The following is a 24,704-nucleotide window of genomic DNA, read 5'->3' as shown; positions in this document are numbered from 1 at the left end:
TGTAGCATGTTTCTGGCCTAAGTGAGTCGGATTTCCTTGTGTTTTGTATATTTACTTCCTCATCTTTATCCCGGTCTTTGATTGTTTCCTGTGTTGCCGTGGGCGGTTAACGATTGCCAGTGCCTACTGCTATTGTGCCTTGGTTCAGACTGTCATTAGTCATGCACAACACTCCTCTTTTGTCTTTGCATCGGCCCCAGACATGAATCATCAAATGGACTGGACAATGGGAAAATAAAAAGAAGTGGTCATCTGTTTCTTTTATTGCATTTGCTCTGGTCAGAGGGTGTGAGCAAGGTGTGGCTGCACAGTGGCGTGGAGAGATTGTTTAAAAGTCCTGGTAATGGACCAGACACAAGTACCCGTGGGACTTTTAAATGAGGATTTAGTGGTACGTTAAGTAACAGTTAAAACCGGTTTGTTACTAAACCTATGAATCTCTGAATCCTTAATCAGTTGAAAATAAACAACAGCATACAATCTCAGTTGGTTATAAAAGCAATAAAGAATCCAAAATTGTTCATTTACTAACATTTTTTCCCATTGAGACGGAAAAATAACAAGTCAACATTCCAAAAAATGAATGATTTGTATAACTCGGAGGTAAATATTGGCAATCATATGCACACTATGAGAATGAACCTGTTTTGGTTCCTCTGTATTCTGTTGCGCCTTCCTAGATCAGGTACAGTATAGTTGCACCATCGAAAACACAGATGAGAAGCATAAATGCATTGATGGAACCTCAACTGCATCTCCATATACTGCATCAAACTGAAACGTCTTATTTGATAGAATGAGAGTTTTCAGAGTTTATTCCATCTCACATTTCAGAAAAGATTTTCAAGAGACATAATAAATAATCATTAATCTCTCTGAAGTCACATCATTCTAGAGTGCATTGATTCTGTGTTCAGCACTGTCAAATATAGTTTGTGCATTCAAGCATGACATATCATGTGCAAAAAGAAAAGTCAAAATGTAAAACGGGTCAGGGTAAACATAAGAGTGCTTCAAGTCCAGAGGTCGATGGAGAGATCTTTTTGTATTCTGGGTCTAGAGCAAGAGGGTTAAAAGTGCAACCTCTGCTCCAATGGCACACTGTCAATTAAGCACTTGAGTTGCTCCTCGCCCAGTTTGATTTTGTCCTCCAGTTTGCGTTGCTCGATAATGAGGGCAGACTTCATCTTGACAAAATGTCGATAGTCGTCAAGCTGCTCAGGGTCCAAGTGGGCCTCCATGATAGAAGACACGAGACGCTCCCGACGGTCCAGGTTTTCCTTCAGCTCCTTGGCGTCTTCATGTTGCTGCATAAGCAGTTTGCGTTTCTCAGTCAGGGTGCGCTGATAAGAGGAGAAAAGAGACATGTATCAAGTATTGAGGAATCTCATAACATGGTAGACAATCCACACTGTAAGCCTTGGGCTTCTATTAGAGATGGCGGACACTGGTCTTATGTTAATGACAAAATGAAAAATGTCAGAAAACATGGATGTAAAACCATGAATAAATAATACATGGCTAAACCATGAATAAATATTACCTTCTCCTCTGTGGGTGCTGCGTTTTCCAGACTGTTTAGAGCATTCTCCACCCTCGCCAGACGACCCGACAATGACAGAAGCAAGCTCACGACTTTGTCCAAGTCACCCACAAACATCCTGAACTTGTCCAGCTGGTTGGGCTGGCAGACGCGTTGAACAGTGCTCTCCACCTCACTGCCTAAAGCCTCGTTGTCCTCGACATCTTCCTGCAAGCTTTGTCGGGCCTCCCGTAGCACCTCCAGCTTCTTGGCCAAACTTGAGATCAGCTCCTGCTGGAGAGATTTCAAAGAGAAGCTGCTAGAAAAAGAGGTCTTTAAGACAGTGATTCTCAACCAGTGTGCCGTCACAGATCATCAGTTGTGATGCTGGAAATAATCCAGTTTGAGTTCAGCAAAGCGATTGGTAGAACAATGAAATGCTATACCACTAGATGGCAGAGTGTACATAAAATTACTATCCGTCCACATTTTGTGGTTTTGTTTTGATGAGCTCATGATTTTTTAAAATCAAAATAAATCATTTGTAAGTCATTACAAAACAAATTAAAACACCTAGCTTTAAGGTCATCTATCTTCAGATGTGATACCTTTTTAGTGGCCAGGTCCACATCCAGCTCATCCTCAGAATCCTGTTCCAGCAATTGTTCCTGCATGTCCTTCATCTTGATCAGGAGCTCAGCTTTTGGAGCTGATGTGTTGTAGTAGGAAGAACTTGGAACCAGTGAAGCTGCTGCAGAAATATCATCCTCATCCCTCCTAGCAGTGTGAATAAATACACGGAGGCAGAGTAAGGTCAGTCTGACTACACTTCTGCTGTCATGTATATACTGTAAGTCAGATGTGTTGAGTTACCGTGCTTTTTGCTTTTAGCCGCGGGTACATAAGGTATTATAGAGTTAATAATTTCTTTTATTTTGGTTTGTATGCGGTGGACTTAAAGACAAACCTGCTTGTGGTGGGCAACCTGGAACCAATCGAGGTTCTCCTGCGTTGATGGGCCACCTCCAGGATCTGTCTCTCTTGGGGAAATAGGCCCTCCATCAGGTCCATTGTGGTCTTCCTTCCACTCTGATCTAAGATCTCCACCAGGGATTTGTCTTTGCCCATAATGTCCCTCACAAGCTGTTGCGTCTTGGCGTCTTCATCACCTGTAAGATTTTCCACAGGAATGCTTTCCTTTACCTTAAGCTGCTCTAATTCAGGTTGCTGATCCCTGGTAGTTTGTTTTTTGCATTGTGTGATGGTTGAGGGGGGCCAGATCTCATTGGCACCCATGGAGATGCTGTCAGAGTGGGTCTTTAAAACAACAGAAGTTCCACTGTCCTGGGCGGGGTTGGCTGAGACCACTCCAATACATTTTCTCCCTGAATTGCTCACATCTATCACAGCTTCTGAGAGTTTACAGTCTTTTTCGGACCTGAAAAGCAACATAATCCCAAGATCTAGTAAAACGACTTTTGCAGAAATGTGGTCCTTTCACTGAAAGTGACATCACTAAAACAACAAAACAAAAAGGCAAGGTGGTGATGCAGAATTTAAGCACTTCAAATAAGCCGCTTACCAGAGAGGTGCATCCTCCAGCACAGATGCAACTGGCAGTCTGTCCCTTTCCCTCAAAGACGGAAGAAGTGGAGGAGGCGAGTGAGAACGTTTCACTGCCAGAACAGATAAAGAGGACGAAGATGCTGACTGCTCCTTCTTGCTCTCGATATCCCCTGGTCTCCTATCAGACTGAGGAATTTCATAGAGTTGAGAACAGTCAGGAGATGTTAGGGTCTTGGTAGTGGTGTCCAAACTAGACAGGGGCTGAAGTATCATTGGGTCTTTAGGTGCCCCAGAGAGGAAATCCTGGGGCAGAGAAGTTGATTCTGTGCCCAAATGGGGCTTGGATGGTGATACAGCATTGACTTGCGGAGGCTGGGTTGGTTCTTGGGCTCCTGGGACAGGGCGCAGATTACAAGGACCAGAGGAGACTGCAACGTTTTGCTTAACAGCATCAGAACTGGACTGTTGGTTGCTCTCGGTTCTAATAGTCAAATGAAAAACAAACTTTCAGACATACAACCCAGAGATTTGTGATCTCTGGACTTTTCTTTTAACTCCCTAAGACTGTAAACAACAAAATCAAATTTTGAATTATTCTGAGAAATGTTAAATTGCTTTCTTGGAATGATCAAATAAATAACGATGCTTTCATGTAGACTTTAAGAGACTTTTTATGTATTTTTCTTGGTTATCTGGTTTCCTCCCACAGTCTATAAACACTAAATTACCATAATTACATTATTATTGGATTGTAATGTTTGTACTTTCTTCCCAAAACAAATTTTCTCAAGTCTTACCTTGCGGAGTAATTGCTCTGCTTGGCCTGAGGATCATTCCACATGGTTGGTATATTCTACGGACGCAATTAAAGAATTTCAGCCATAGCAACTGGTTGAAAAAAAAAATGATATAAAAATAATCAATAAAACATCATTGGCTTACCTGAGTACAGATGTCTGCAGAGGGAGAAGATCTGGATCTCTCGTGGATGTACGCTGCCACCTCTTCAGTTTCATTATCCAAGATATTCTCTGCCGAGTAATATCTGCCTTGGATCTTGGGCTCAGATGCCCTTTTCTGTTTGTTCCACGTGGCCTGGTACTCAGCAAAGGTTCCAAGCTTCTGTTGTTCCAATGGGACCTCCTTTTCTGAGGGTGTGAGGCATCCGGGTTGTCTAGCTGGATGAGTGTCTTGAGCCTCCCCTGATAAACAGTTCTCTTTGGTTTCACTTGGCTCACCTGACATTGGCATCACCATTTTAGAAATTGCTGGTTTTACATGAGAGAACTTCATTTGGTCAAAAGGCGCATCTTGATGCTCTCTTTCCACTCCTACCCTATCGATCTTGTCAGGTTCTGAAAAGGAATGCATACGTTTGGCTAAAGGGTAACGCTTACGTCCTTTAATGCGTCCATTAGATGCTTTTTGTACTGCCGCCTCTGTTCCAAGGGGTTCTAGACCACGTCTTTGGAAAGAGGTAGCCTGGAGGACCCTCACCTGTGCCTCTTTAAGATTGTCTTTGTAGGTATTTGATAAGGAGATGCAGCAAGTTTTAGAAGGCTCATTATAGTTCCAGTCTGACAGGTCATCATTCTGGACATCATAAGTTAACGTTGCAGCACTACAGCTTTTTTGCAACTGGGCTCGCTTCTGCCGTACTTCATTCCGTAGTGTAGTAGCATAACGGTCACCACGTCGACTGCCTTTTCCGCTAATTGAGTCGTAAACATTACGGGATGACAAATTACTCATTGATGTGACGTCCGTTTGAATTCTATGCTCTTGTGCAAGGAGCAAGGAGGTATTCAAAGGGGATTGCTCTTGGTCATCTTGTGGCACCCAAGGGTTATTGAGCCTTGAAACACTCATCTTGTGATTACTACTTTGATGAGCTGGGAAAATTCTTTTCATATTGTTAATATGTCCATCACTTCTCTCTGTGGCATCCTTTGGGCCAAGGCATTGTAAGTGTTCAGAGCCTTGGGGTTTGAGGAGGTAAATATTTTTAATAAACCCATTATGACCTTTATTTTCTGTGTGTGGCATCTGGTGCTTTCCCTTTTTGTTTACCGAAGTAGAGTATCTGTCCTCTTCTAGGTTTGCGGCATCCATAGAAGCTGAGGAGCACTCAACAAATTTACGATTTGAAGCGTTCATTGGCAGGTCCTGTAAACTGCGATAGTAACTTCCAACACTCTGAATCTTGGTGTGAGGAGTTATGGCGGTCTGGAGATGGAAGTTGCTCTCATCACTGTACTGTTTCTGGTGTGCAAGTCTGTTGGTGTAATGAAACTGTCGGACATCAGTGCTTGACAGTGAGAAATGTTTGTTTGGGTGTAGTTGGTTGTGTTCATCTGCTCTGCTGGGATGGAGAATATCTTTTTCTGACAGAGAAGTGATGCTACATCTGGACTTGCTGTTTTTTTCTGGGTGAGATTTGCTCCATTCAGCAAAACTTTCAAATGACCTGCGGTGATTGTTTGGATTTTTTTCTGATCCTCCTAGGTATGGAAACACCCTTGAGGTAGCACAACTATCATTGCGCATTGTGGGATGTGGTGGAGGTGGCTTTGTCTTCCTCTTTTCCGGTACCTGCCACACTGAGCCAACGCTTGGCCTAAATCTACTTGAACACCAAGAGGAGTTCTGCTCTTCCAACTGTGACCCCTTCTGGTAAAGCATCTGCAAGTACTCGGGGCGCTCCACTGTAAAGTGCCCTTCACCCTGAAAACCCTTGAAAAAAATGTTTTCAACACTGGTTCCCTTCCTGCCGGGTGAATTTGAATCTAGAACCAGAGTGTTGGAGTCACTGGAAAAACAGATAAATGTGTCTCTTTTGCCTTCTGTACCAATCTCGCTGCTGCCGGTGTATTTAGTCGGGGAAACACATTCCAGTGGGAAAGGATGAACAGGACGCTCCAGTCTCTCCATGTTGCTCTCTAAACTGAGCTGGCCAGTTTGCATATGCTGCTTATTCCGGTCTGTTTGACATGACGACTCTTTCAGTCTGTTGTTTAAGGTCAGATGAATGTTTAAGGTTAGAGCACATTCATTTCCAACAACATTACCATCTTCATTGTATTGCTCTCCATAACATTTACTAAGCGATGTTCTCTTTTGAAAGAAACTTCGGAATCAATTGCACACTGTACAATCTAGTTAGGCCCACCTGGCTTCTTTTTGGTTCCACACTGCTACTGGAGTGGTCTCTTTGCCAAAGGGGTCAGGCTCTTCCTCTGTTAGTTTTTGGGAGTGCCAGGAATGAGGCCGTGAGCTCAGATCATTCTTCCTTTGGAGCAGAAAGCCAAGACATCATTTCACCTGTTCCAAATACCGTCAACATTGCCACACATTTAAGAATGCAACACTGCAAACTGTATAGAGCTTTAGCTCTGTCTGACATCCAGAGGAGGATTAAAATATGATGGATTATACATGATTATTATAAAATCTGTAGGTGTAACAACATACTTTGGTCTAACATACCCTTTGAAGCGATTCTTCCTGGGTTGCATGTTGCAAAAGAAGACATGATGCTTTATCATTCTTGTGTGAAAGTACTAAAATGTCAATTATAATGACAAGCAGTCTTGACACACGGGGAATGAGCTAAGTATATGAAATCTAATAAGTCAGAACAATGGAGGATACATCATCCATAGTTCTGCTTTGGTTGCTAAGTGATCAGAGGGCATCAGCTACAATATGTACTGTAATTGTACCTCATAGAGCTTCGCAAAATCTTGGTGAGAAAGCACCTTGCCACAAGAACCTCACTTTCTGATGGCATGATGTGTGGTGATACAACATCAACCATTTTAGCCCTGATCATGGCAAGCAATGAAAGAGAAAAGGGCAAAAAGAAAGGATGATTTCACTAGTGTTCTCATTCCGAAACTTGTTGACATGTGTACACTCGCTGTAAACAAGGAAACAGTGACAATTTCCCTGGATCTTTCCTCATTATTGCCGTCTGGGTTTTAATATAGTCATTAAATTCTCCTACCCGAAAGTGTGACACTGCCATGCTGTGATGTAAGCACATTCTTTCCACTGAGGAATGCAGGGAGGTATTTTCCCTTTCTGCCATACTAGGGCTTCATTTGGAAACTTTCCTGACTGGCGTTAAAGTGATCAGGCTAATTTATTATTGTTTACAAACCACATGGAAACGCAAAAGAAGTAGAGGGAAAAACACACAACAATCTATGTACATATAGTATATGATAGGAACAAGTCTACCTAGCATTACCCGGAATAAAATGGTAGGTATTGACGCATTGAGACATAAAGTGCCGCATTAATTGCCGCTTGGGTAAAGGTGGTACTTTGATATTCAAACATAAGTGACAAGAATCCTTTTGTTTTTACAGTATTAACTTGGGAAACTACTGCAATGTACCAAAGCACAGGGTGATCAACTTGTAGCATCTGACGGCAAACTGTCTTCGACCAATCAAAACAAAGAGAAGAAGAAAGAAAGAACAACTCACCTAATTTTTGGGCCGTTTTTTTGTACTGAAAGCTCAGATAAGATCCACTATGTTCTTGTCACTGAAGGCAAAAATAGGTTACCAGTGAAGAAGTTATACTTTCACACCAGTGTGACACAAGATACAGAAGCAAGTACAACTCACCTTATGCTGCTGGCAGATCCCTGCAGGGATTATAAAGGGGGATTTGAGAGAAGGGGAGGAGTTATTGTCCTGCACAGTGTCCTTGTTGTAATCTAGGATTTTGGAAAGTAGCTCGAACTCAATCAAAGGTAATAAGTCTGTCATATACTAACTTTTAACAAACAAATGTTACGTCCTGTGGCGAGTCAAGGGGTCACTGCCTGGAACGTACATTTTTCCCAGGCCGGTGTTCTGTTTTCCATCTGATTTTGTGTCCTAGTGAGCAGGCAGGCACAGACGAACAGGAATGTTTACCCTGTGGAGATAACAGAAAATTATTTTGAAAGCCCTCCACTAGAGGAGGAGACTGCACACTTGAAAATGCAGCCATTTCATCATCCCGTCACACAGCATCTCATGTGGATTTGCATTTCAACTTCAGTCACCTGAGCATCTGAGCGTCTAGATTCAACAGCCTGCTGACAACAGGGCCCAAAAATGCAGCCTACGGGGCCAAAGGGCCCCTCTCATCTACAAGCACAGCAACACAAAACAAAATGCCACAGTCATCACAACTGGGCTTATCTCAGTGCCATTGCCTGTATCGCTAAATAAAGCATGAGAGTAGGACAATAACATATCGTGAACGCATGTCAAACCACACACCACTACATTTGGTTATTTTTAAACACTTTTAAACAAAGCACCCAACACTTAACCTAAAAGTTCATGTGTTATCTAGCTGTTATCATCTCTTACTCACACAATACAATTTGATTGAATCCCTCCTCTCCTGCTCATAATTGTATCAGCGCAGATGAACGAAAACCACAATGTATTGGAAGGAAATAGTAAGTGTACCTGTGAGTACAATCCCAACATGTCCACAAAGGTGGCCTCTCCGTCTAAGCGGTCCACTCACCTAGGCAACATGGACCGTACCATTCTACTGCTGAGCAGGAGGATGTTTGGTCACACGCACACCTGAGGCAACTCAAAAACCTCATTTTACAAAGTCAAGCGCTTCCTATCAGCAGCCTTATCATCACGCTCGTCATTACATCAAGTCCATTTGTCTCTCCTGGTGAGTAGATCCCACTATCTTCATTCCCCAGAACGATCCATACCCCCACACCCACCTCCAAAAGGTGAAGCCCAACCAGTGGCTTTGCAGCTCATAATTGGATTCAAGCATCACCACGCTAAGCAGCCACACTCTGAAAAATGTGAGAGTACAAAAGAAATACAGGGGGAAATGGCTGCATGCTCTCTTTATTGAGATGAAATACCTAGTTCTTCTCGTCATATGACAGTATATAAGAACATTACATACTGTATTGTAACAATATTAGAAAATAAAATCGGAAAGTATCAAGAAAGAAAAAGACAGAAATTAAAGTAAAATGAGTTGTATTTACAGTATATGTACAGTGTATCACAAAAATGAGTACAACCCTTGCATTTCTGCAGATATTTAAGTATATCTTTTCATGGGACAACACTGACAAAATAAAACTTTGACAGAATGAAAAGTAGTCTGTGTGCAGAAAAGTAGTCTGTGTGCAGCTTATATAAGACAGTTAATTTATCTTCCCCTCAAAATAACTCAAAATATAGCCATTGATATCTAAACCCCTGGCAATTAAAGTGAGTACACCCCCATGAAAAAATGCACATCCCTAAATGTCCAAATTGAGTACTGCTTGTCATTTTCCCTCCAAAATGTCATGTGACTTGTTACAGGAGTGCTGTCAGCATTGCTGCAGAGATTGAAGAGGTGGGGGTCAGCCTGTTAGTGCTCAAACCATACGCCATACTCTACATCAAATTGGTGTGGATGGCTGTCACCCCAGGAGGAAGCGTCTTCTGAAGAGTTATTTTGAGGGGAAAATAAATTAACTCTATTATATAAGCTGCACACAGACTACTTTTTATTGTGTAAGTTTAATTTTGTCAGTGTTGTCCCATGAAAAGATAAAGTTAACTATCTGCAGAAATGTGAGGGGTGTACTCACTTTTGTGATACACTGTACATGTTTAAAGTTAAATTGCATTGTCTGTTAATTACAGTATAGCAAAAATGTCCTTAATTTTCACCTATGTAAATTTATTTCATACAGTGCCTTGCAAAAGTATTCGGCCCCCTTGAATCTTGCAACCTTTCTCCACATTTCAGGCTTCAAACATAAAGATATGAAATTTAATTTTTTTGTCAAGAATCAACAACAAGTGGGACACAATCGTGAAGTGGAACAACATTTATTGGATAATTTAAACTTTTTTAACAAATAAAAAACTGAAAAGTGGGGCGTGCAATATTATTCGGCCCCTTTACTTTCAGTGCAGCAAACTCACTCCAGAAGTTCAGTGAGGATCTCTGAATGATCCAATGTTGTCCTAAATGACCGATGATGATAAATAGAATCCACCTGTGTGTAATCAAGTCTCCGTATAAATGCACCTGCTCTGTGATAGTCTCAGGGTTCTGTTTAAAGTGCAGAGAGCATTATGAAAACCAAGGAACACACCAGGCAGGTCCGAGATACTGTTGTGGAGAAGTTTAAAGCCGGATTTGGATACAAAAAGATTTCCCAAGCTTTAAACATCTCAAGGAGCACTGTGCAAGCCATCATATTGAAATGAAAGCAGCATCAGACCACTGCAAATCTACCAAGACCCGGCCGTCCTTCCAAACTTTCTTCTCAAACAAGGAGAAAACTGATCAGAGATGCAGCCAAGAGGCCCATGATCACTCTGGATGAACTGCAGAGATCTACAGCTGAGGTGGAAGAGTCTGTCCATAGGACAACAATCAGCCGTACACTGCACAAATCTGGCCTTTATGGAAGAGTGGCAAGAAGAAAGCCATTTCTCAAAGATATCCATAAAAAGTCTCGTTTAAAGTTTGCCACAAGCCACCTGGGAGACACACCAAACATGTGGAAGAAGGTGCTCTGGTCAGATGAAACCAAAATTGAACTTTTTGGCCACAATGCAAAATGATATGTTTGGCGTAAAAGCAACACAGCTCATCACCCTGAACACACCATCCCCACTGTCAAACATGGTGGTGGCAGCATCATGGTTTGGGCCTGCTTTTCTTCAGCAGGGACAGGGAAGATGGTTAAAATTGACGGGAAGATGGATGCAGCCAAATACAGGAACATTCTGGAAGAAAACCTGTTGGTATCTGCACAAGACCTGAGACTGGGACGGAGATTTATCTTCCAACAGGACAATGATCCAAAACATAAAGCCAAATCTATTAATTCAGTCTTTGCTGTTTTTTTTCTATTTTATATGTAGATGGTTATTAATGTGTTCCATTTTTTATTGTATTATTACTTTGTTAGGAGGTTTTGTTAGCTGTTAGCATTGTTAGTTTTGCACGAGTTGAAAAAACACCAAGAAATAAAATTGTTCACTTTAAATGTTTTAAGCTGACTTAGGTAAATTTCAGTCCGTAATTTTATGTATTCATTCATTCATTCATTTTCTCAACTGCTCATGAAGGCCGCGGGGGTGCTGGTGCTAAACATTATTGATTGATTTATTTTGAACTTAAGGAGTTGAATTTATTCTAAAGTTTAGTTTTAATTTTAACAACTCAGAGCAAAACATAGACTTGAAACAGAACAGCTGAAAAAGTCATTGTAGATGGCTTGGTGGCATCCTATGGTGGTTTTAAATATAATAGGCTATGAATGCTTTTGCTCTACGGGTCATAGGACCCCATCTCTGTGAGAGGTTGGGTACACCCTGAACTGGTTAACTGGTTGCCTGCCAATCGCAGGGCACGAATAACCAAACCACATTTTATTCACACATTAAGACAAAGCATAGTGTTAAAATGACCAACTTGGCTATGTTGGAGGAAATCAGAGTACTGTAACGAAAACCCGACATCAGCACATGGAGAACACACAAATGGCACACAGGAAAGCCGAATACTAGGTTTGGACCCTTGATCCAAGAACTGTGAGACAGATCTTCAGAGCGGTCACGCACTGTGCTGCAAAAATGCACTTCATGACCCTGATTACCAGAAACATTAGTTCCTGGGACTAAAAGCCCAAGCGACACATTTTTTTGTTTTGCATTCACTTCAAAATCGGGTTAAATGTGTTGGAATATTTATGGCAATCGGGTCAAGAACAGAAAATGTAAAAAGTCTACACACCCCTGCCTAAATGCCCGTTTTTTAATTTTTTTCATTTCATTATTTGTCAGCCAATTGCATTGTCAGGGTTTTGTGATATTTAATTTTGAAGCTTTTTCATTAGTGTGAACTTTAATCTTTAAAACTTTTTTTTTTTTTTACATTTAGAAAGAGGAAGAGAAAATATGCTTTGTTAAATAGGCGTTGATGTACTTTACTGTATTTATACAATAAGTATTTTGGACTGCACTTTCTGATGGTCTAATTTTCTCTCTGACTAGTGTTGTAAGTGTTCCATTTCCAGCAACAAGTTGTTGAGGGTTGTCTTGCATAAAGAAATCGCTGTTAACTATCATCAGGACGCAGCATATTAAACAAAAAAAGAAAACATTGCTACCTCTTTAAGTCTGCTTTGAGGTCAAAAGTGGACCTTCCAGGCAGCCAATCATAGAGTCTTGAAGGCAGAGACAAAATCATATCACATAGCGTTACACCACTAACCACTCGAGTCCAAGATGCTCCTCTTGCTCAGTGTGGCCGCCCTTCTCTCTGCAGGCTTGTCTGGGGAGCTAAACCAGACCTCCGGGTTGGTGGCGGACAGCACTGAGTCGTGCTCAGCCTGCGAATTCCGTGAGCACAGCAAGCAGATGAGACTCTACAGCATCAAGTCCCAGATTCTCAGCATCCTGCGGTTGGAACAAGCACCGAACATTAGCAGGGACATGATCCAGCAGCTGCTCCCCAAAGCACCGCCTCTCACACAGCTCCTGGATCAGTACGACCCTCGGGTGGAAGATGAAGAGCACGCCACCACAGAAACCATCATCACCATGGCAACCAAGTGTAACTAACTAAACTCACCTGATACAGTCTTTTCATAGAAATGTAATTGTTATACAATGTGATCTTTTGAGTTCAACAAAAAGACAACAAAAAGTTTATCTTGTGGCCTCAATCTGATTCACATTTGAATTTTCCTAAAATAATGTGTTACTAAGAGTTATGGTTGACTTGGTGAGCGCATTCATGTCAATTTGAAGTTGAATTTGGACCAGAAACTAAACTAAACTAGAAAAAAGGTAGAGCAGCGATACACATAGTGGTACATGTGCTCCCTCTTGTGGTATAAAAAAAAAACAGTTCAGAGCGATATCAGATACTTTGAAAATGTGAAATATAACCAAAAATTCAGAAGAAGAAAAAAAAAAAAGAAAATATCAAATGAAGTTCAAACTATTTACAAGTTTGCAAGTGCATTTAAAACCACTACAGACAATAAAGAATAGAGGAAACAACCGAAGTAAAATTCAGCAGTTTTTAACTTTTAAGAACAAAACTTTTAACCGCTTCAAAATATTTACACTTTTACTGGAGTTCAAACAGATTGGGCATCTATCGGTGCCTCTGGCAGCAAATTAGTTCATGTTATGATATGATATTGTTTTTTTGTTGTTGTTTTACAACAATTGCGATAGAGAGGCTGCAATTGGCTGGCAACCAGTTCAAGGTGCAACCAGCCACCTACCCATAGATAGTTTGGACAGGCTCCAGCACATCTGTGACCCTTGTGAGGATAAGCGGTACATAAGACAGAGGAAATGACTGTTGATACTAATATACGTTTTTTTTTAATGAGCATGGAAGTTGTTGATATCTAGTTAAACACTTGCTGTGAATGATGTCTTCCAGCAGACTCCATTGCAGATGGAAGGTTGTCCTATTGTCTGTTCAGCCTCAGTCCTAAAATCCACACTGAGAATATCCTGAGTGCTCAGCTTTGGGTTCACCTACGGCCAGTCCACATGGTCACAACAGTCTTCCTGCAGATCTCTCGACTCAAACCTGGCAGGGAGGGAAACAACACCCGGGTCAGGGTGCGCTCTTTGAAGGTGGACACAGGTGTTGGCGCAGGCTCCTGGCAGAGTATGGACATCAAGTCTCTGCTTCAGGCATGGCTGCGACAGCCGGACACTAACTACGGTATCGACATCAATGCTTTTGACCCTCAAGGAGAAGACCTGGCGGTCACGTCTGCAGAACCTGGAGAGGAAGGCCTGGTGAGTGGACCTTACATGTTTTCCCAAGACCATCTCTGGTAGCCTCAGCAATTGGATTTTTGTTATCTCATCTTTTTGTATAGTGTGAATAGAATACGAGCAAGTCTGGGCAGTGTCAGCTATTACACAAAAAAAATGTTTTTGAAGACTATAATTAATCCTATTTTATCCATCTTTATTATCAACATTACAGTGTATCCCAAAAGTGAGTACACCCCTCGCATTTCTGCAGATATTTAAGTATAGCTTTTCATGGGACAACGCTGACAAAATGACACTTTGACACAATGAAAGTAGTCTGTGTGCAGCTTATATAATAGAGTTAATTTATTTTCCCCTCAAAATAACTCATAATATAGCCATTAATATTTAAACCCCTGGCAACAAAAGTGAGTACACCCCTTAGTAAATACGCACATCCCTAAATGTCCAAATTGAGTACTGCTTATCATTTTCCCTCCAAAATGTCACGTGACTCGTTACAGGAGTGCTGCCAGCATTGCTGCAGAGATTGAAGAGGTGGGGGGTCAGCCTGTTAGTGCTCAGACCATACGCCGCACTCTACATCAAATTGGTGTGCATGGCTGTCACCCCAGGAGGAAGCCTCTTCTGAAGGCGGTACACAAGAAAGCCCACAAACATTTTGCTGAAGACATGTCAACAAAGCACATGGATTACTGGAACCATGTCCTATGGTCTGATGAGACAGGAGGGCTTTCTTGTGTACCGTCTGCAGAAGGGACTTCCTCCTGGGGTGACAGCCATGCACACCAATTTGATTTAGAGTGCGGCGTATGGTCTGAGCACTAATAGGCTGACCCTCCCCACCACCTCTTCAATCTCTGCAGCAATGCTGACAGCACTCCTGTAACGAGTCATATGACATTTTGGAGGGAAAATAACGAGCAGTACTCAATTTGGACATTTAGGGATGTACGTATTAACTAAGGGGTGTACTCACTTTTGTTGCCAGGGTTTTAGATATTAATGGCTATATTTTGAGTTATTTTGAGGGGAAAATAAATTAACTCTATTATATAAGCTGCACACAGACTGGTTTTCATTGTGTCAAAGTGTCATTTTGTCAGCCTTGTACCATGAAAAGATACACTTAAATATCTACAGAAATGTGAGGAGTGAACTCACTTTTGTGATACACTGTATGTATTCATTTTATTTACTTCAACTTTTTTATTTATTGATAACATTATAGAACACTAACGGTTCTCCAGAGTATGGCCAAGATTGGTGACTTGGTCCATGAGTCTCACGTCTCCATTTCTGGTTGAGTAATGATGGGTTATGCTATCATTTTTTAGCATTGTAACACTCTGTTGTGCTGCCCCTGTGCTCAACAACAACAACAACAAAAATCCATCTCCCACTTTGCCTGAAATTGGCTGTGCTAGTGTTTTGAAACACTTTTTAGATACTGCTTATCCTAGACAGTATGTTCTAAGGGCAAGTCTTATATTCAATTGGCTTGTCCAAAGATAGGGTCGTGTGATTTATACGCAATTATCACACGAAGCGGGGAATATCACAATTTTATAACCAATAATTGTGATAGAGTTTCATCAATACTGTTTATAGTCAAATACAGTATCTTACCAGTTGTCAGACCTATTACAGTTTATGATCAATTACTGTAATAATGTGGCCTATGGGATCGAGGAAAATCGGCAACACACACACACACACAAGGCTCTAACACTTCTCTGCGTTAAACAAGCTGCACATTTTATTTAACCCACAGAATAGAAGCGTGACAAAATGCATAGGAGTAACACAATGCACTTCAGTGTATAACCGCTCTAAGCAATGTCAAAAGCTTAATTACCGTGTGCTGGAAGGACGGAGAGCCGGGTTGTCCTCAGTGAAGTTGAGCGGAAGATACCTGGCTGCACGTCGATGCGTAAGACCACAGCAGACTCTCAGATTTAACACTGCTCCCTCCTTTACTTATATACTCTCGCCCCTTCCGCTTACACTATCTGTTTTCCTAGAACTCGCGAGTTGCAAGTTGTTTACACCTGCTGCAACAGAAAGTTCATAAGTGCAACAGATCCACCACGAGTTTGCAAGTTCATAAGTTTCGTTTTGAATCAGCGTTGAAGAGGGCGAAAAGCAACATGTCTTTAATTTTCACTCCATTCCACTCCTGGTGCTTTTCGACCACTTACAACTTATTTCCTAATTAATTAAACCTTGCGCGTAAAATCTCCAATTCATTTGAATCCATTGGAGCCAGGGATCTCCCCATAAATTGGCGTATGCTAGCAGATCGTGGTCTGATACTATTATTTCCATAGCTGCAGTTAACATATCTAAGCGATTCTCATGTTGTTCTATTCTACGATAATAGAAGCCATCCCTATTATCCTGATAATCAATTATATGCCCCTCTACCTCCGGAAATATATCTATGCAACATGCTGTTTGTGCGACAATGTTTCCTCGCGCCCTTATGTAAATATTTCACGGGCCAACATTCTTTTAATTCGTCTGACATAGCAACAAATCCCAATATTACAAAGCGTAGTTAAAGCAATGGCTATTAATACCAAAATCATTGGCGGTAATAACGTCACTCTAGCAGTATATGATAAGCCTGAAAAAATATCCCACCAATGGTGAGCAGATTGTTGCTGAATAATTTTAACTGCATGCAAAATTTCTCCTTTAGCCACTAATGTTGATATCATCAGTTGGGAAACATTAGACGCATGGGACTTAATCAATTTCTGGATCTCGGTGGACTGTTCCAATGCGCATTTGAAACGTTCCAAGGAGATTGACCATGGGGTGCGGAGCACCTCCCATTGCACAGCCGTAAACCGGTTAGCAACCGTGTAATTTGTCAACTGATACGTCCCGTTTCCCCACTGGAAGAAATGAACATCATATAGGCATCCTACGAATGGAACTGTTGGCAGCATGGAGTGATTTTGGGCCGTGGCCACACAAAGGGTGTGTGGTCCCACCTGCCACAAAATGTCCCTGCTGGGTTCCCTAGACCAGTCGCATAATACAAAATCTCCTGCTTTGATTAGACACGGGTTGATAATTTCAACATGCAATGTACAAGCTAGTCCTTTATCGGTTGTCTGACAAAGAACGGTATCAAAGGTTTGGTTTGTTTCTGGGTTAAACCATTCTCCTTCTATATGTAAAAACCAATATCCTAGTTTAGTTATAACGGGTAGTATCAGGAATTTGCATACCGTAACGTTGGAGGCTACTTTATAGGTTGTCCAATTTCCCCGGCATTCGGTCCCATTACAGATAGTATGTTCCGAATGCAGTTGTAACCATAACGTCGAAGATATATTCCAAACCCTACGCCACTCCTGATAATTTCCTGTAGTCATTATTCGTTCAAAGCGTTCTTTCTGCGCCCTTGCATTTAAGTTTTGTATACTACATGTAGTCCAATTTAATTGTTTAGTAGCGTTGGTTAATACCTCACTAGTCGCATTCCATACCGTTAGTTCCCATTTAAATACCTTTTTCCATAATTCAGCATTCTCCTTTTGACCCACTATCGCATTGGGAAGCCACATTCCCACTTTTACCAAGGCATCATGAGTGCCTTGTCCAGTTCCAGCTAATTTTGAGCGGGTTACTTCGTTATCAATAGTATTAAATACCCCTAATAACGTCCCTGTTCCCCCTAAAAACGTGTCATACCACTCTCTCTTCCTCCGAGCACACGATGAAAAATACAACTTTCCAGTGCATTTTCGTAGTTGTCACTGATTGTGTCAAAGGTGTAATTTCATGTTAAGTACCTGTAAATTACTAACAGTCATATTCAATGCATTAGAAATATTGGTTAATACTTCTTGTGTTGCATCCCACATCTCTTTATCCCATGACAATTGTGCTAAGAAAGACGCCGCTTCTTCATGAGGCGTGATAGATGTGGGCATCCAAAGCCCTACGGTCGAGAGACCGTGCGCAATGTCACTTCCGGTGTTGGACAACATAGTTCTGGTGACTTCTCCATCAATCGGGTTAGAGATGCTTAACACGATTCCGGTTCCACCCAGAAGGGTGTCGTACCATGCACGCTGTTTCCGTGTGGCACATGTGGGGAAAGGGGGAAACAAGACGATCCAGTGAATCTCCGTGTGCGTTTTCTTCAATCTGGCAAACAAGGGGGCAAAGGGCCAATAGGGGGATCCAAAGGAACAGGAGCAGCAAATATGGGCCATAGAACCCATCCGATCCCTCGAACTTTCGTGCTGTTCGAGATCCATCGGTCAGACGTGACCTCGGTCATCCACTCAGTGCCATTGCGTGAGTGACACGTTTTGTTGTCGAGATGCCACAGAACGACAGGTGTTTCAGACGTGACCGTGATGAGGCATCCTGCAGCCACCATGGGAGCCCTGCGAACCCTTCCTGCATTGTTGACTCCTGAGGTGCAGGGGGGGGGGGGGGGGGGGGTCCAGAGGAGCAGGGACGACCTTCCCTGGACACCGGACTCCCCGGGCGTCCTCCACCATGCAGAGCCGTAGCGATCTCCCAGCAGATGTCCCAATAAACCGCCTCCACATCACATTACCAATTGTCAGGCTGGAAGAAGCAGAAGAGATTTCAAACGCTTCGGACCAGACACATTTTTGTAAGTCAAATTGTATATGACAACCCCCAATTCGCCTTGATAATCAGCATCAATAACCCCCAGCAAGTATAGTTACCCCTTTAAGTGACAATCCAGATCTAGGTAAAATGTGCCCGTAGTGTCCCCTGGGACATTTGAGTCGTAAATCAAGACCAGCCGAACCCGGAGTAGCTCGAACAGGTAACTCGGCGGTTTCTGCAATCTTATAAGTTGTCCTGTATGTCTTCCACTCACATTCCCTGGCTAAAGGTACCCTTTGATGGCACAGAAAGCACCTTCTTTCTAACATTGCAAAGTCAAAATCATTATAATTATTTCCACTTGGCGAAGCGCCAATATTCACTTCTCTCTTCAGATTGTTCAATTCCGTCTTTTGTAATTTACTGTAATTCCATACATTATAAATTTTGCCATGGTCACTCATTACAAAATTGGCCACTATTCCACGTGACGACAAAATCTAGAATTGTCTATTAGCCATTGAGGTCACAGCCGAACAAAGACAGCCAAATTCCATCAGCATGCGATCCAAAGGCCGTAAGCCTAGACAATATTTCGTATCTTCAAAATTCCTTAAAAAAAAAATTTCAAATTCAAATTATCAATAAAGCAACTCATGACAGTCAAATTCAAGTTATCAATAAAGCAACTCATGACAGTAAGTGTACATTATTAACCCTTAAGTTGCCAATACCACACCTCAACTGTTACAGCCGCATCAAGGTGAATAATCACTTTATCACTGTTCCCATTAACATAATTTGTCAACACTATCAATAATCCTTGTTGTTTTGAACTTCTGGGCGGGAACTGAAATACCGTCATCTGTTGATCAGGCAGATGCTGGCATGCAGCTGTCCCCACCCTCAGTCATATTCGATTAATCAGTTAATCAAATGTCTAAACACAGTTTAATCCATGAGCTTGTTGACAATTAAATTAACTACCCTTAACATTCTATAAATTTCAATGGAGCTCAACAATCTATTCTCATCTCTAATGAAATTCCATTTCAAAATCATTTTTGTTTTACCTGTTTTCCCAATTTGTTTCTCAATTTTATCCTAAATAATATAAGGAAAAGGCTGGAATATTCCCAGCTGCAATCACAACCTCCCCTTATAATCCATTTGGGCAAAAACCCAGCGAATGCCGTCGAGGACCCCATGTTGCAAATAGGGGCCACCGAAGGGCCGCACTCCTCATGTTGAAAAACGTTCCCTTCTTCCCATTTTGCGCAGTAAACGGTCAGCTATTCACACACGATCCCACGCAAAAAAAAAAAAATCATAATCAGTCACGCGACAATAACTACAATTATACACACGCAATAAACGTTTAACTATTACACATGAGCTTTCCCAAAAAGAATCATGACGCGACGCAGCCTCACGTTCAGTCACACCACAACAACCATCCCCAATGACTTATCATACAGGACAGCACAATTTCAAATACAAATCAAAATTACCGTACATTCTACCAGTGGCTCACACCAGACCAAACATAAAAACATACAATTTGAGCTCAATGACAAACTAACTGTCAACACAGATCCACAGAAATTCCAATTTATCTGACGATAATTTTGGGTAGATGGACGGGATCGTTTCTGGTGGCAATGTTTTTTCATCCCCGTCCCCCCACAAATTTCCTTTCCAGCCCTCGGGCTGCCATTCTTTTGACAACTCGCGAGTAAACACGCGCACTGATTTTGGTTCAATGTGGCGATTCACTTTCCGCTTACTCGCCCGAATTTTCTTGGAAATGTGCATTACGGTAGTGTCCAGGATCACATTAACCCGTTCTACTTCCTGTTTTAGGCGCTTTATTTCCTCGGATTGCTCGTCAATGATTTTCTTTTGCTGCGCATCAGACACTATGGCCTCATCTACCGCTTTGTTACGATCTTTCCATGCCTCTGCACAAATCCACATTATTTCCCTTACACCCCCTAAAGGCGCTCTTTTACGGACTTCCACCGCATTTAGCATATCTTTAACCAAAGTTGGATTAGTCCCCTTTACTTCACGCTGTCGCGGTCCAGGGCGTCCCCCGTTACGCCGCAGCAACTTTCCAATCTCCCTGTACTCATGACTGTCCCACCCCGGAACCTCCGAGACACAGTCCTCTGCCGAACCCTGAGGTTCGTCCAAAAGTTTACTCTTACTCAGACAACAAGCCATACTCTCTGTACTCACGATTGTCTCACCTCGGTATTTCCTTCCCGAGACGCAATCAAATACAACTGTCCCACCCCGGTATGTCCTTCCCGAGACGCAGTTGTCAATCAAACACGACTGTCCCACCCCGGTATTTCCTTCCCGAGACGCAGTCTTCAATCGAACCCAGCGGTTCGTCAAAAGTCTAGCCACAAGATGTATTAGTTGCAGTTTTCCTACAATCCCATCCTCGTCGCCATAAAATGTTTTGAAACACTTTTTAGATACTGCTTATCCTAGACAGTATGTTCTAAGGGCAAGTCTTATATTCAATTGGCTTGTCCAAAGATAGGGTCGTGTGATTTATACGCAATTATCACACGAAGCGGGGAATATCACAATTTTATAACCAATAATTGTGATAGAGTTTCATCAATACTGTTTATAGTCAAATACAGTATCTTACCAGTTGTCAGACCTATTACAGTTTATGATCAATTACTGTAATAATGTGGCCTATGGGATCGAGGAAAATCGGCAACACACACACACACACAAGGCTCTAACACTTCTCTGCGTTAAACAAGCTGCACATTTTATTTAACCCACAGAATAGAAGCGTGACAAAATGCATAGGAGTAACACAATGCACTTCAGTGTATAACCGCTCTAAGCAATGTCAAAAGCTTAATTACCGTGTGCTGGAAGGACGGAGAGCCGGGTTGTCCTCAGTGAAGTTGAGCGGAAGATACCTGGCTGCACGTCGATGCGTAAGACCACAGCAGACTCTCAGATTTAACACTGCTCCCTCCTTTACTTATATACTCTCGCCCCTTCCGCTTACACTATCTGTTTTCCTAGAACTCGCGAGTTGCAAGTTGTTTACACCTGCTGCAACAGAAAGTTCATAAGTGCAACAGATCCACCACGAGTTTGCAAGTTCATAAGTTTCGTTTTGAATCAGCGTTGAAGAGGGCGAAAAGCAACATGTCTTTAATTTTCACTCCAGCTAGTTGCCAACCTTTTTCTTTACATCAGTTTTGAGACAGCATGATATTTTCATTTTGGAATCAAGGTTCAACCAAGTGAGTAACGTGGTTTATTAACTTTGTCTAAATTGTTGACAAACGCCAAGAAAAATGTTATCTACAACAGAAGCTCTGAAGTAAAATGTCGCAGTTTAACAATTGTAATTGATGAAACGTACAGAATCATACCCCAATCTTCAGAACTATGAGGAAAATCTAACCTTCTACCAATCTTGTAAATGCTACAACTGACTCCTTTCCAGCAACCGTTCATTGAAGTCAAGATCCTGGACAGTCCAAAGAGATCCCGACGTGATTCAGGTCTGAACTGCGACGAGGAGTCAGCTGAGACACGCTGCTGCCGTTACCCGCTCACCGTCGACTTTGAGGAGTTTGGCTGGGACTGGATCATCGCACCCAAACGCTATCGGGCTAATTACTGCTCAGGAGAGTGTGAATTCTTGCATTTACAGCAGTACCCGCACGCACACCTGGTAAACAAGGCAAACCCACGTGGCTCGGCAGGACCCTGCTGCACGCCCACCAAGATGTCACCCATTAACATGCTCTACTTCAACCGGAAGGAGCAGATCATCTACGGAAAGATCCCATCCATGGTGGTGGATCACTGCGGCTGTTCCTGATGCAGATAGCACGTCAGCATGGGAGCATTATTTCTCAAAACCATTAGATATGCTTTTGGCTTTGTAGAATCTTTAGAGGATTAAAAACAATAAATACAAGTACATAACAGAACACTGCTATTATAGAGTGCTACCTTGACTTACAAGTACTCCCATTTATACGCTCCTTTCGCTGCTGTTGACGGCAATGGTCGTCCAAACCATTTGAACGGTGATCTTTCACTGCCAGCCATCCCTGAAAAATTTAAAGATTTTAATATTTTTGTTTGGGGATTGGATTTCATTTCCACTGGGAAAACAAATGTACCTCCATTTACAAGCCAGAGTTGAAACTAAACTCATAAGTCAAGGTACCACGATATTTGGTTTGAAACAAGGATGCAAGATCTGTGTAGGCCATGTTTGCTCCCTGCTGCTTCCTGTCCTTTCTCGCTCCTTTGAGCTTTAGCCAAAAGAAAGCCTGCAGGGTGTCAATTATTTGCTTTTATTTGACAAACAATGAACTGAGTGCCCTTCCTTGCTTGAACATGTTTGCAAACCACACACTGAGAATCACACACCATTAATTTATCAGGAGATGTATGGAGGTTGTGCACAATTTATAATGACTTTAAACTATATACTTGAACCATCTGTGTTTGAATTTGCCACAAAAAAAGATCGGAGCATTCTTTTAGGCACTGCACCAATATTATGACATTTTATTTTAGCTTGGTGGTTGTTAGGTTTCCAAATGCAAGAGTGGGGCATAGGCCTACTGAGCATTTTATACGACTGGTGAAATTGCAGAAAATGTACAACCATATTTTTTTGGGTGATGAGACGCTAAAAATTCTTTATTTTTTTCCCCCTTTATTTTTGACAGTGCACCTTAAAATCCATGGTGCCTTATGCATTAATTCTGGCTGTGCTTAATGAGCTTGAACCTATTTTGGTGAAGAATAACTGCGTTATATTGCTCCAGGAAAGTGTTAAGTATACACATTCATCATTGATCAAACCTAGAAATAAAATAAAACAAATAATAAATAAAACTATAATTACAGATTAAAAGTTGCAAATTAAAATTTCCAGAACAAAAGGCAAATGCAATACATTGATGCACTAATGCACCTTATAATCACGTATGCCTTATGTATGAAAATTAATTTGTTCATTGATGGTGCGTCTTATAGTCAGAAAAATATGGTATATGTAGTGCTTTGGTCCTGTGGCTACAAGAATTAAATGAAAAAGATTAAGAAAAAAATCTCAGAGGGAGGTTTGGTCTTAATTTGATGCTGCGTGCAGATGTCCTGGTTGTTGTTGTGCTTCATGGGGATTTGTGACCCAAACGATCTCTTGGAACATTGTGTCCACAAGTGACATTTCTCTTATTGCACTCAACTTGAGTTCACATTCTGTGATCCCAAACTTAAGCCAAAAAATTTCAAAAAATAAATAAATAAATAAAAAGCAGAGTATATTAAAAGCATTACCTGACCTTATTGGGCTAATATTGGGAATTGACTTTTCAGTGTGAGAACCTTTACATTTATTTATAGAGTGTGTTTGGGGGTGGTTTAAAATTATAATTGATAGAGAGCCTGTTTAAAATTCAGAGGGGAAAAAATATCACGGATCAAAAATCTCTTTTACAAAAGTGTTCTGGTCAAGACAGCCAATAAACAAGCATACGGGTGTCCATATGTAACTTGGCACCAGTACACTCTGGGCCACAGTTCGATGATTGACTTTGTAGTCTTGCGGCCGCATGTCAACCGATCACCACCTGGTGGTGAGTTGGATACGATGGTGGGGGACGATGCCTGTCTGGCCCGGCAGACCCAAACGTTTTGTAAGGGTTTGCTGGGAACACCTGGCGGAGTCTCCTGTCCGTATTTCAACTCCCATCTTCGCCCATGTCCAGGGAGAGGCGGGGGACATTGAGTCCGAATGGACCATGTTTCACACCTCTATAGCTGACGCGGCTGACTGGAGCTGCGGCTGCAAGTGGTCGGTGCCTGTCGTGGCAGCAATCCCAGAACCCGTTGGTAGACACCAGCGGTGAGGTATGCCGTCAAGCGGACGAAGGAGTCCTATCGCGGCAATCCTAAAAAGCGTTGGTGGACACCAGCCGTGAGGGATGCCATCAAGCTGAAGAAGGAGTCCTATCGGACCTATTTGGCCTGCAGGACTCCAGAGGCAGCTGATGGGTACCAGCTGGCCAAGTGGCACGTGGCTCGTGTGTGGTTGCTCAGGCAAAAACCTGGGCATGGAGGAGTTCTGCGAGGCCGTGGAGAATGACTTCTGGATGGCTTCAAAGAAATTGTGGTCCACC

General features: G+C 42.1%; 3 protein-coding genes across 15 annotated transcripts; 1 reads left to right on the top strand and 2 right to left on the bottom strand.

Moving 5' to 3' along the window:
- Positions 1-594: 594 nt before the first annotated feature.
- LOC130912570 (protein Shroom2-like) lies at positions 595-8,597 on the bottom strand. 12 transcript variants are annotated; one of them, XM_057830739.1, is made up of 15 exons: positions 8,566-8,597; positions 8,151-8,235; positions 7,878-8,020; positions 7,726-7,745; positions 7,582-7,642; positions 6,811-6,912; positions 6,575-6,592; positions 6,258-6,377; positions 4,031-6,095; positions 3,886-3,941; positions 3,105-3,569; positions 2,490-2,960; positions 2,131-2,299; positions 1,544-1,816; positions 595-1,343 (listed from the first exon to the last, which is right to left on the bottom strand). In XM_057830739.1, exons 6-15 carry the CDS (start codon positions 6,903-6,905, stop codon positions 1,071-1,073), a joined length of 4,005 nt encoding a protein of 1,334 aa, XP_057686722.1. In that variant the 5' UTR covers positions 6,906-6,912; positions 7,582-7,642; positions 7,726-7,745; positions 7,878-8,020; positions 8,151-8,235; positions 8,566-8,597; the 3' UTR covers positions 595-1,070. The 12 variants fall into 12 exon arrangements, with proteins under 12 accessions (XP_057686722.1, XP_057686729.1, XP_057686726.1 ...); XM_057830746.1 differs by having other exon boundaries at positions 1,544-1,813; XM_057830743.1 differs by having other exon boundaries at positions 7,726-7,817; positions 7,937-8,020.
- Positions 8,598-12,372: 3,775 nt separating this feature from the next.
- LOC130930653 (growth/differentiation factor 8-like) lies at positions 12,373-23,639 on the top strand. 2 transcript variants are annotated; one of them, XM_057858657.1, is made up of 3 exons: positions 12,373-12,706; positions 13,556-13,920; positions 22,004-23,639. In XM_057858657.1, the coding sequence occupies exons 1-3, from the start codon at positions 12,379-12,381 to the stop codon at positions 22,382-22,384; spliced, it is 1,074 nt and encodes a 357-aa protein (XP_057714640.1). In that variant the 5' UTR covers positions 12,373-12,378; the 3' UTR covers positions 22,385-23,639. The 2 variants fall into 2 exon arrangements, with proteins under 2 accessions (XP_057714640.1, XP_057714634.1); XM_057858651.1 differs by having other exon boundaries at positions 13,553-13,920.
- On the bottom strand, positions 15,338-21,711 carry LOC130930646 (uncharacterized). Its single transcript, XM_057858639.1, has 2 exons — positions 21,408-21,711; positions 15,338-18,501 (listed from the first exon to the last, which is right to left on the bottom strand). The coding sequence occupies exon 2, from the start codon at positions 17,481-17,483 to the stop codon at positions 16,386-16,388; it is 1,098 nt and encodes a 365-aa protein (XP_057714622.1). The 5' UTR covers positions 17,484-18,501; positions 21,408-21,711; the 3' UTR covers positions 15,338-16,385.
- Positions 23,640-24,704: the final 1,065 nt, after the last annotated feature.

This window comes from Corythoichthys intestinalis, chromosome 2, assembly GCF_030265065.1.
Source record: "Corythoichthys intestinalis isolate RoL2023-P3 chromosome 2, ASM3026506v1, whole genome shotgun sequence".
Taxonomy (NCBI): domain Eukaryota; kingdom Metazoa; phylum Chordata; class Actinopteri; order Syngnathiformes; family Syngnathidae; genus Corythoichthys; species Corythoichthys intestinalis.
The sequence above is the reverse complement of the archived record's forward strand: the minus strand, read 5'-3'. Positions and strand labels throughout refer to the sequence as shown.

Bases quoted from the DNA above. Each gene is read 5' to 3' on its own strand.
- LOC130912570 (XM_057830739.1), bottom strand. From the start codon at position 6,905: ATGGTTGATGTTGTATCACCACACATCATGCCATCAGAAAGTGAGGTT. The intron at 2,300-2,489 runs GTTTGTCTTTAA...TCACACTGCTAG, and splicing joins AGGTTGCCCACCACAAGCAG to GAGGGATGAGGATGATATTT. The intron at 1,817-2,130 runs GTATCACATCTG...AAATCTCTCCAG, and splicing joins TGGACCTGGCCACTAAAAAG to CAGGAGCTGATCTCAAGTTT.
- LOC130930653 (XM_057858651.1), top strand. From the start codon at position 12,379: ATGCTCCTCTTGCTCAGTGTGGCCGCCCTTCTCTCTGCAGGCTTGTCT. The intron at 12,707-13,552 runs GTAACTAACTAA...GATGTCTTCCAG, and splicing joins CATCACCATGGCAACCAAGT to CAGACTCCATTGCAGATGGA. The intron at 13,921-22,003 runs GTGAGTGGACCT...ACTCCTTTCCAG, and splicing joins AACCTGGAGAGGAAGGCCTG to CAACCGTTCATTGAAGTCAA.
- LOC130930646 (XM_057858639.1), bottom strand. From the start codon at position 17,483: ATGTGGCTTCCCAATGCGATAGTGGGTCAAAAGGAGAATGCTGAATTA.